General features: G+C 44.9%; 1 protein-coding gene across 2 annotated transcripts in view; it reads left to right on the top strand.

Annotated features, from left to right (window-relative positions):
• The window catches only part of MOV10L1 (Mov10 like RNA helicase 1), a 1,040,774-nt gene that overhangs the window by 411,476 nt on the left and 616,817 nt on the right, over positions 1-12,481 (top strand). For both annotated transcript variants that reach the window (XM_086967454.1, XM_086967456.1), the window contains exons 16-17: positions 1,149-1,333; positions 3,330-3,476. In XM_086967454.1, the coding sequence (XP_086823580.1) occupies positions 1,149-1,333; positions 3,330-3,476 (332 nt within the window). The remainder of the gene's footprint in view (positions 1-1,148; positions 1,334-3,329; positions 3,477-12,481) is intronic.

Below are 12,481 nucleotides of genomic sequence, written 5' to 3'. Positions count from 1 at the left end.
ACTGTAGCCATTTCTCGGTACAAATAGGTCTGGAAACAGGTCTTCCTCACTCAAAGTACAAAGTGAGAATGAGGAAAAAAGGTGGGGGCTTTCATCATTAGGAAAACAAAACTGTCCTGAACCAATAAAAAGTGTTATTTTTAGGTCACATGACCCGACGAGCTTACGCTACGCACCCCGGAGCGCTTACGTAGCGCGATCATGTGCGCTCTGGTGCTTCCGGGTGCGCTTACGCCGTGCGTATCACGCGGACGCGGCTACGCGATACGTCACAATGATGTTTTCGTTCGCGTCAATAGCGCTAACGGGACGCTCACCGGTACGCGCCGCAAAACTGCGCTCAAGGGCAAAAAAATATACATATAAAAAATAGTATTACATAAATATACAATATAGGATTCATTATAAAAAATATTATATTTGATAGCAATAGAAATTTGCTATTAAAAAAACTTTGAAATTCACTGAAAAAAACATAGGTTTGAGGCCCTATATATAGTTAGGAGTTCGCATTTTCAAAACCTATGAAATTCACTGAAAAAACCATAGGTTTCACGCCAGTTATAGTTAGGAATTAGCATTTAAAAAACCTATTAAATTCACTGAAAAAACCATAGGATTGACACCAGTTATAGTTAGCTGGAAATTTTACTGACATAAAACCATTGAAATTCCCACGTTCTAGTTAGTTGGACTCACTATAACTTGCGCGCCTGCAATGCACTGCTGATGACGTCACATATTACATCACTTTTCAGTTTGCCAGCTCTGCCTTCCTAGCATCTATGCCAGTGCGGCATCACAGAACCTCTCCTGTTTTGAAATTGTTGTTACACATATTGGCTGTCTCAAAGGGTAGCCTACATAGTAATTTGTTTTCCTTTCCGGGTCCCAAAAGCCTTGCAACAATAACTTTTAAAGTTAGGTCGTCCCTCAAAAACCTGAGTTTCTCCATTTTATTTCATTATTTTAGTTCATTTTGTGCCGCATCATGACTGTTCCGGACACATGACAAATTAGGTACAAATAAATATTCATTAAATGAATAACAGCATTTCTTTACGGAGTACATTTCCCTAATTAAATATAATTTCAGCCTTTATGAACATGTTAATTTTCTATCTGTTTACTTCTTTACCCTGTTGCAGGCTCGAAGACGAGAACTATCCAGGGAAAACCTAATAGTATGGAATTTTTCAATCCTGCACTAAACGAACTGCAGAAGCTGGCGGTGAGAAGAATACTTAGTGGCGAATGTCGTCCAATCCCTTACATTCTGTTTGGACCCCCAGGTACTGGGAAAACAGTGACAATTATCGAAGCTATTTTGCAGGTAACTTGAATAATTGAGCAAAACCTAAAAGGCAAACGTAGAGTACAGATTTAAGATTGATTTTAAAATATGTCTATTTGTGATTTCAATCCCTTTGCCCTGCTCAAGAGTTCAGTCCATCTGTGATGTAGCTATATTTTAAATGTTTCCCTACCTAGATTTTTTGATCAATAATAGTTGGCGCAGATGCATGCTGGTGTCAAGACACCTATGTGGAATGATGGTGATTTGTGAAATCTCAGTGTGTCACAAATACCTATAAATTGTAATGATTATGGATGTTGTCCTGTGGAATATGTCTGTACATTTTGTAAACGGCACAGCTTTAATTTTGGTTAAATGCCTTCTTTTTCTTACACTGTTTTAATTGTAAGGTGCATTGATATTGTACTGGTAAGTTTTTCAAAAATGCAATTTATCTACATTTCTTCAAATTATATAGTCTTTCAATTTTTTTTGCTTTCTCTTTGAGATTACACTTTTATTATCAAGTCTCATTTAATGAACCTCCATGTTACGTCTAATAACTAATTTACTGTCACCGAGTGGTATGCCTGATTTGCTAAGTGAAAACAAAAAAGAACCTTATGTGCATATTTCCCACATACTATCTCGTTCGAATGACCAAGATCAATTAGTTTACCATCATATTTTATTCAATTAAAATTATATACAGGAATCATTCTTTTAAACGACGTACTTAGTCACTGTAATGGAAACATACACAGAATAGCAGTACAAAGGTTATATAATTGACAAACCATTGACATGAGTGTTAAAAGCACCCTTTTGTGGTAATACCGTAAAGTCACTGACTATTGGAAATATATTTGGGAATTAACTCTGGGTTCCTAATTTGTGGTAGTGATAATACAGTAATCTTTTTTTTTAAATAACCCATTTGTGCTTCAGTATCTCTGTGGTAAATGTCTGAAAAATGTAGGGAAGCTCAATCGTTTCCTTTCAGTCTTTTGTGTTGGCTTTTTGTGGTTATTATTTACCTTTTTCCCCTTAGTGGTAGCTTTGATGTGTTTCGACTCCCATCTAGGCATGCTTGTTATTTTAAGCTTTCACTTATTTCTATCATGGCCACCCCAAAATATGTGACTTGCAATGGGAGGATACTTGAGCAAAATATATGGCTCATGTTGGTACGGTGTTGATATTTATATCACGGTTTTCATCCCTGATGAGGCACTGAAATGCTTTCCGGACAGGTACTATTCTTCTCTTATTACACCAAGTGTTAGTGATTAGGTCATCCATGCATTATGGTTATTAGGGGGATTATTATGCAGTTGTCGGGCGATTTATAACATTTCCAATCCATATACATCATGTTATTCCTTTTGTATTTGTGAACAATGCATACCGTCATTGACATCAGCACTCATACAGCATATGCAGTTGTCATGCTGTTTGTTACCTAGGAGTCCTATAATCTGAGGAAAGGTTCCCCTTTCATCGACTATAACCTTCATATTATCATATAGGTGATATATTTGGAGTGTTGTATGCCTTAGTGGCTGAGACATGCAAGAAAAAAAGTAATTATTAATCTTTTTGTTATGCATATGACACATAATTATAGCTCCTGTAACATGGTTAGATGCATACTTGTCGTCAGTTGCAAAAAAGCCAATTACACTGTAGTTTTTGGGCGAATCCTTAATGGTATGTGTATGTTATAACTTTGTCATTAGTTATCTTAGGTGAAGTGTAATGTCATCGCTGTGGTTAATCAATGTGCATAACATGCTTAATTGTGCATGTATTTCTCATGATGGTAAAGGCATGAGCTGTGTATGATGGAGGATGTGACCTCTCCTATTACTATTATTAGGTGCCTTTTCAATACATGCTTAAAATGAAACTAGTTTAGTCTGAAATGTTTTTGTGATGTCTGTAGTTAGTTATGTGTATCTCGTACTATATTGGTGTGTTTCAATATTTTCTAAATTATGCATTTCATTATTCTATGCTTTTTCTCCTACAGATACACTATGCATTACCTGACAGCCGAATTTTGGTTTGTGCACCTTCAAACAGTGCTACCGACCTTGTGTGTGTACGGTTGCATGAAAGTCAAAAATTAGGTCCTGGAGCTATGGTGAGAGTCAATGCTTCCTGTCGAAATGAAGAGGTAATTTATTTAAGCTAATGCTTCACAATTAAATAACATTAATTGACATTGCAACTTAGCCTACTTTTTTCAGTCATTCATTATTCACGGCTCCACCCAATCTTAGTGATTTGGAAAGTTCCCTTGTTGTTGCTGGAATTAGTTAAAATGCGAAAGGAACATATAGTAAAGCTTCAACAAAATGTGCTAAGGACACTGAAAAGTCACCCATGCGTGTTTGAATTCCTCTGCAGGTTAAGAATAAACAGACAGTAGGATTGTCATCATCTCTTATTTGTAACAGGTGTTCCTCCTATGCCTAGTGTCAGGATCCACATTGGTTTCCCCTACCTGCTCTTAGGAGGCATGCTGTCCTTGCAGGTACACTGATATCCGTGCTTGCATAGCCATTAAAATGATAAATTCTAATGAATACCTCTAACCCCTGATTCCATACGGTGTGAATATTCCCTAGGATTGATGTAGGAACTTAGAACCTAACAGCAGTTTGCTGGTAGGTGGCATGGTGCAGCTCTGTGCTGACATCGTTCTGCTCCAGAAGTGACAAGGGGAGCACCATCTACATGGTTCTCTTTGTTTTTTATGAATACAAATCTTATCAAGATTTACGAGTGTGCAAGGTAAAATGTCACCTCCTAACATAACAGGGTTAACACCGTTTGGCAAGGGAGTAGTCAGAACATTGAAGTACCCCCTACTTTGAACCAAAGGTCTGATGGAACCAAGAAAGCAAAGCAAGTGAGTGCGACTATCCACAGAAGAGCTCTCTTGTCTCTCCAGTCCAAACGTTTATTTTCATCCTTCCATCTACCCGCTGATATCCACCATTTCACATTTAGATTTGTCATCCATTCATTTTTTTCAGCCACCATCCAGCCTTTCACCATCCTTCTACCCTTTCACCCATCCATCCACCTTTTCACCCATCCACCCTTTCACCCATTCACCCACCTACACATTATTTCATCCACCCACACATTGTTTCACCCATCTACCTTTTTACCCATCTAACTTTTTACCCATCCTTTTACCCACATATCCTTCCACCCATTCCTCCACTCACTCAGCCTTTCACCCACACATCATTTCACCCATCCACACTCACCCATCCTTTCACTCATGCACACTTTTACCCATCCGCTCTTTCACTGATTCTTTCACTCACCCATGTATCCATTCACCAATTCATCCTTTCAACCACTCATAAATCCTTTCACCCATCTACCCTTTCATCCATCCTTTCAGCCTCGCATCTTTTCACCCATGCATCTTTTTACCCACTCATCCTTTCACCATTCCACCCATTCTTCCACTCACCCATGCATCCTTTCACTTACTAATGCATTCTTAGGGGAGCAACCCTTGACCCTGCTTCCAGGCAGGTCGGTCCCTATGCCGTACAGCTCCACCTGTCTGCACCCGTGCTCTGTCCCCAGCTGCCGCTGCTGCTGACCTAATTTGAGGCCGTAAGTGTGCATTTCTGCATCTGCGCTCTTCCTATGTAATTGCTTCTGTCATTAGTACCGTATTTTGGTATCGTGTTGAACTGTGTTCGTTTTTTCCTCCCTCCCCATTACTCTGTGCCTTTTTGCCTTCTGTTTCCCTTTTTGCCTTCTGTTCCCCTTCGCCGTTCCCCTCTCCAGTTTTTCTCGCTGCTGCGTCCCCTGCGGCCCTGCACCCCCCGCTCACCCATCCGTCCGCTCCCCCCTCCCAGCTGCTCCTCTTTCCCACCTTCCGTTCTTATGTGAGCAGCGGTGCTTCTAATGCAAGTCCGTCTGCGCCTGTCCGCGCCTGGACTGCGCCCAGCGCCAGAACCCCTGGCCCCCGCAACCGCCACAACACCAGACACCGCTACAATGCCAGCACCCTCCTCGCACTCCACACCGGACAATCACGCACCTGCTGTCTGGCCGCCCCGAAGCGCACCCAAGGACCCTTCTCCTTCCTGAACTGTAGCTTCACCAGCATTCCGCCCACCAGCCCACCGGCCAGGAAAGAATCCAACTACCTCAAATGCATTCTTCTCAACACCCGTTCTGTCTGCTCGCAAATACTCTGTCGAACTCTTGGACCTCCTCGACTCGAACTCCCCAGACTTCGCCTGTCTGACGGAGACCTGGCTGAACACCTCCTCGGCAACCGACATCTCCATGTCAATCCCGGAAGGCAACAAGATCACCCGCAGGGACAGCACCAGTAGGAGGAGGACTCTCCATCGTCCACAGGAACACTCTGAGTCTCGACAAACACCATCGACACCCTCAGCACCGCCGAACACCTGCACTTCCAGATCCACACTGACCCCAACCCCAACCCCACCCCAGAGGAACCCTCATCTACAGACCCCCTGGACCCCGACCACAGTTCAGCAACTCCATCGCCGACTTCGTCCGCACACACGCCCTCGCCTCCACGGACTACATCCTCCTTGGGGACCTGAACTTCCACTTAGAGAACAACATCGACACCAACTCCACCACCCTGATCGACAACCTCGCCAACCTCAAACTCAGACAACTCGTCACAACACCTACCCACACCGCCGGGCAAACGCTTGAACCCATCTTCTCCGCGAGCACCCACGTCTCCTTCAACCAGGCCACCGAACTCCACTGAACTGACCATCGTTGCATCCACTTCACCTTCCGGAAAACCACCACGCACCACTGCACCCAACAGATGCCTTGCCGCTGCTAAAGCAAAGGCACCGAAGACCAGCTAACCACCACCCTCGCCCAGAGCCCACCCACCGACCCAGACACTGCCGCCCGCGACCTCAGTCAGTGGATAGACGACTGCGCCAACACCCTCGCCCCGTTCAAGAAACCCTCCCAACACTCACATCAGCAAGAAAGCCAGCTGGTTCACTGAAGACCTCCGGGCCTCCAAGCAAACCTGCCAAAAGCTGGAGAAGAACTGGCTCCGTGAACGAACACCGGACCGCTACGCAGCCCACAAGAACGCCACCCCAGACACCACCACCTCATCAGATCTGCCAAAAAGGCCTCCTTCAAAGACTGCCTAGACAACAACGCACACAACAGCAAAGAGCTCTTCAACATTATAAGGGAACTCTCCAACCCCAGTTCCAACACCAACGGCATCCCACTTTTGCAAGACCTGTGCGACTCACTCGCCACCTTCTTCCACCGCAAGATTGCAGACATCCACGACCGCTTCAACTCCACGACTGCCACGACAACCATTGAGACCTCCGCCCCCACAACCACCATGCGCACCAACCGCCTACTCTCCTGGACCAACATCAACGACACCATCAAGATTGTGAACACCATCCACTCCTGATCTCCGTCAGACCCATGCCCACACCACATCTTCAACAAAGCCAGCACTGCCATCGCACCCCATCTCCGGAAAGCTATCAATCTCCTTTGAAACAGCAACCTTCCCGGAGAGATGGAAGCACGCTGAGATCAACGCCTTACTCCAGAAACCCAAGGCGGACCCCAAGGACCTCAAGAACTTCCAGGCCATCTCCCTGCTCCCGTTCCCGGCGAAGGTCATCGAGAAGACTGTCAACAAACAACTGACCCTCTACCTCGAGGAGAACAGCATCCTAGACCCGTCCCAGTCTGGGTCCGGAGCAACCACAGCACCAAAACTGCCCTCATCGCCGCCACCGATGACATCAGGACCCTGCTAGACAACGGAGAAACCACGGCCCTCGTCCTCCTGGATCTGTCAGCCACCTTCGTCACGGTCTGCCACTGCACACTACGAACACGCCTCCACGACGCCGGGATCCAAGAGAAGACCCTGGTCTGGACCAACTCCTTCCTCTCCGGCAGAACACAGAGCATCTGCCCCCCCCCCCCTTCCTCTTCGAAGCCACCAAGATCGTCTGTGGCGTACCCCAGGGCTCATCCCTCAGCCCAACGCTGTTTATCTACATGGCACTGCTCACCCACGTCGTCTGATTCCACAACCTCAACATCATAACTTACACCGACGACACCCAGCTGATCCTCTACCTCACCAAGGACCTAAACACTGCCAAAACCAACCTCCACAAAGGTATGAAGGCCGTTGCTGAATGGATGAGGAACAGCCGACTGAAGCTGAACTCTGACAAGACAGAGGTCCTCATCCTCGGCTCTACCCCTTCGTCCTGGGATGACTCATGGTGGCCAACCGCACTGGGAACAGCTCTCAACACCCACCGACCACGCACGCAACCTAGGGGGTCATCCTCGACTCCACACTCTCCATGAGTTAGCAGGTCAAAGCTGTCTCGTCGTCCTTCAACACCCTCTGCATGCTCCGCACGATCTACAAGTGGACCCCCACTGAAACAAGAACAACGGTCACCCAGGCCCTCATCAGCAAGAATTTGAACTGCGGAAACACCCTCCATGCAGGAGCCTCGGTCAAACTTCTTAAACTGCTCCAACGCATCCAGAACGGCTCTGCACGCCTGATCTTCGACATTCCTTGCCGAAGCCACATCACACCCCACCTGAGAGACCTGCACTGGCTGCCCGTCAACAAGAGGATAACCTTAAAGCTCCTCACCCACGTACACAAGGCACTCCACAACACCGGACCAGCATACCTCAACAGATGACTCAGCTGCTACACCCCCACCCGCCAGCTCCGCTCCGCCAACCTCGCCCTCACGACAGTCACCTGCATACGAAGAGCAACTTCCGGCGGCAGAACGTCCTTCCACCTCGCCGCCAAGACCTGGAACACCCTCCCCATCCACCTTCTGGAGACCCAAGACCTACTGACCTGCAGAAGACTCCTCAAGACCTGGCTCTTCGAGCAGTAACAGCACTCCCTACCCCCCAGCGCCTTGAGACCCTCACGGGTAAAAAGTGCACTTTACAAATGCTATGATTTATTGATTGATTGATTCTTTAGCCGATCCACCCTTTTACCCATACATCCTTTCACCCACACATACATTATTTCACCCGCCTTTTCTTTCACGGACAAATACCTTTACCCAACCATGCACCATTTTACTCATTCACCCATTCACGTTTCCTTTTACCACCCATGCATCATTTTACCCCTCTACTAACTCATCCTTTCACCCATGCAAACTTTTACCCATATACCTTTTAATCCATTCTTTTACTTATCTCTGCATTCCTTCTCCAATCTACCCTTTTACCCATCTTTTCACCCACTCATGCATCCTCTCACCAATCTACCCTTTCATCTAGCCCTTCAGTCACTAATGCATCCTTTCTCTCATCCATCCTTTCATGTTTCCACACTTCACTCACCCATGCATCCTTTCACAGATGCACCCTTCATCGATTCTTTCACTCACAGATGCATCCTTTCACCCATCCACCCCTTCCGTCGCCCACACGTTCTTTAACCCATCCTTTCTCTTTGACTCCTGCGGGTCGAAAATGGATGCCTATGATGGACCCTCACTAAGTATGATTATGGTGTTTAGGGTTGTAGCATGACACTAGGGCCAGCAGCGACTGCACCCAGATGAACCCGAAGACCTTATGGGACTAGACCTTATGAAACCATGAGGCTAAACTATTACTTTGTCTCCAAACACAAGAAGACGGAACTGCTCAAAGTTAAAAGGAAAGTCTTGTTCCTGAGGCAGATCATCATTGCTGTCAAATTCTTCTGGTAATTTGAAGAAACTAAAGTCTAAACAGAAATTGGCCCCCACCCTCCACTCTCGAACTTCAGAGCATGTCTCCTGGTCTCGTTCCTGAGCTCCATTGGGGTCAGTTCAGAGTCATAACACTAAATTATACCTGGGGGTCAAAGAAGGTAAGTCATTCAACATGGATTACAAGACCAATATCATGCAGATAACACCAGTGAGAGAATACCATGCACACTAGTTTATGCTGGCCAAGTCAAGGCTCAAGAGCATATGGAGAAAAATGTTCCCATCAGAAGCCACACTGTACCGCCCTCTTTCTCATCATTTGGGTTCTCCTTACCCAGGAGACAAAACGGCCGGTCTGATGTTAACGTGACCAATAGATGTGGCAAGTGGGTAGTATGTGTTGTTACAAAGAATGGCTACTGAAAAAAAGCAGTGTATAGTGATAGGAGTGAAATAGTGAGGGGTTATACTAAAATTAGGTGAATCGGGTAGAAAAACAAATTTTATTAGTATCTCCCAATCCCTAAGGTTAAAAAACAAGTGTAAGTGCGGGTTTGAAATAATAACCGTACTTAATAGTGGTCAACATGTTTCTGCATCATTAGAAAAAAGTTTCAAATGCATTCTTCAGGACCTTATGATGTTAAAACTACTGCTTTATGTGAAAAGTAAAATGATATCACCTGAGGATTCCAGGTAATGTGTTCAACCATATACTGTTACCGCATCATACCAAACGGTATTGGATCCAAACAGAAAGACAAACAAACAAGAAAGAAAAAGGAACATGAATGTATCATATTCCAGTGGTTTTTATCAATTAGAACCACAGTGCGATGGTTGCGCATTCACACATATCAGAAGGTGAATTCTAATATGGACACTCACCCATATGTAGTGGTTGAGAAGCTTCACCCCACCTGGCTGCGGCTCAGGTATGTGGAGCACCGCTCTAGAAAATGAGTCGTTTATTGAAAAGAGTTTAAGTAAAGGGAAAAACAATTATGGCTCAATTACTCCATCAAATAGAACGTGGATTGCTCAAAAGTAACCTTGCTTATACCGATCCCCCAACAATCGGATGTGTAACTACGTTGCTCAATTTAAAACTCAATGTGCCTCGCAAACGTCCAAGCCAGGCCTGGAAAAATACTCATTGCGGAGTTTAAAAGTGTCTATAAGATGGACTACCTGCGCTGCCTGTCTCATGCGTTTATATTGGCGAATATCGTTAGACGCGTGCTAACTTGCATAACACAAGCTTGGCTCGACAAAATGATCAAAGGTGTCTATGAGAGTATGATGTTGCGCACTTTACAGCGTCAATCCGCAAGCCAGGCTTAGAGAAATACTCATTACGGAGTTTAAAGATGTCTATGCCTGCATGCACTGTCTGTCTCATGCGCCGAGTGACAAAAATTCGTCAAACGCGCGCTAGCTCGATGCAGGCACGTAGAAATCGTATAGCCAGCTCACCTGACCGTCGGTGTCTCCTGACAGTCGTCCAAGCTGTCTGGGGGGGCACCGTTTGTTGCAACGAAGGGATGTTTATGCGTTCGCTCTCAGTCAATTGAATCACATGATCGGATGCGGTCATGTGATTCGCGGAGCGCTGGGAAATGTAGTTCCAGAGTCGATGTTTTTAGAAAACAATGCTTTGGAGACATAACATTGCGCTGAGTGGACCGTATTCATCCATAAGACGCTGTAGATGTGTTATGGGAAAACATGATGGGAATACTCATTGGTTTTAGAGTGGAAGATGATATTAACAGTATTTTAAAAAAATATTTAAAAAATATTTTAAACAAAGGGTATTGCACAAGTGACCTGTGTTCGTCCATAAAACACTGTAAATGTTATTATTAGGGGAACCTGTATTAACTGACAGGAAATGAACTCTTACTGATGTGCTTGTTTATAGGAGTGCGTATTTGAATATTCTAAGCCTTAAGCATAGGTTATGTATTTGATGTTTTAGTATAAAACATAACCCAGCTGCAAGATTGTTATACTAAGGCAGACCAAACAAACCTGTATTAACTAACAGGAAATGGACTCTTACTGATGTGCTTGTTTATAGGAGTGCGTATTTGAATATTCTAAGCCTTAAGCATAGGTTATGTATTCGGTGTTTTGGTGTATAACATAACCCAGCTGCAAGAATGTTATACTGAGGCAGACCAAATTGTGAATACTGAACAGAATGGGATGCTTGTCTAGAGGGACATCCAAGGTATTGGCTCATTGAGTCCCTCTTTGTCACTATTTAATCTGTAGACCCATTTCTGTTCAATCTTGAATAGAAAACGACTGATGTCAGTGCAAAACTCGGGAATTTGTGGTTGTTCAAGTACTGTCCATCAAAATTCATCAGGGCCATGTCCTTTCTCCAAGAAGTGTGCAGTTAGGCGAGTAGCCTGTTTCCGACATCGTACTGTGCTCTTATGTTCTTGTATTCGTGTCCTTATTTTTCTTCTTGTCATGCCAACGTATCGGAGTCGGCACGGGCATGTTATCAGATAAATGAGGTTACTGCTGTTGCAGTTAGTAAACCTAGTTTGTGTCCATGGTCTGTTTGTCCCTATGTCAATGCTGGTGGATTTGCAAGTCTGGGGACATACAGTACAAGCTCCACAAGGATGATGACCTACAACAGGTGGCAAGTCCCACAATGTGCCCACTTGTCTTGATTCTTTGTTCCGTGGACGTGTGTGGACCAACTGGTCCTTGACATTTTGTCCTCTCTTGAAAGCAAAGATTGCCTCCAGATTTTAAAATCGACCAGTGTTTTTTAATGATCTTTTGCACTTGGTTCGATCTGCTGTTAAATGTGTTCACGAAGGCGATCCGATTGTTTTTTTCTTTTGGAGGATGTATCTCAAGTAAAGACTCTCTGTTATTATTGGATGCCCTCTTTTTGGACTGACGGATAATCTTCTTTGGATAGTTTTTCTCACTCAATTGGATTTCCAAATTCTGTGAGTGGATCTTAAAGGCCTCTTTGCTAGAACAGTTTCTTTGCACCCTGAGAAACTGGCCAAAGGGTAAGTTATCTCTTAGTGCTCGAGGGTGGCAGCTGTCGTATCTCATGCATTCCTGGCCATCGGTTTACGATAGAGTTCTGATTCTATACCGTTTGGAGTTGCATGTATCTTCAGGCCAAGGAACGCCAGGGACGTCCATTGTTGAATTCACCGGATATGACCTTCCGCCCACACCCCCACTCCAAGTCAAACAAGCATTGGCATAGCCAATATGGCTCGCCTTTGGGACCTTATAAGTATTTAGTTATGCAGCAGGTCCCAAAGGCGAGTGCAGTGAATGGGAGAGAACTGAAATCAACAGTGGGAATATAGGAGGAATTTAAAGCAACGATGTGAGGGTAGGG

This window comes from Lissotriton vulgaris, chromosome 1_1 (genome assembly GCF_964263255.1).
Source record: "Lissotriton vulgaris chromosome 1_1, aLisVul1.2, whole genome shotgun sequence".
Classification (NCBI taxonomy): domain Eukaryota; kingdom Metazoa; phylum Chordata; class Amphibia; order Caudata; family Salamandridae; genus Lissotriton; species Lissotriton vulgaris.
This window is presented reverse-complemented; position numbering and strand designations above follow the sequence as displayed.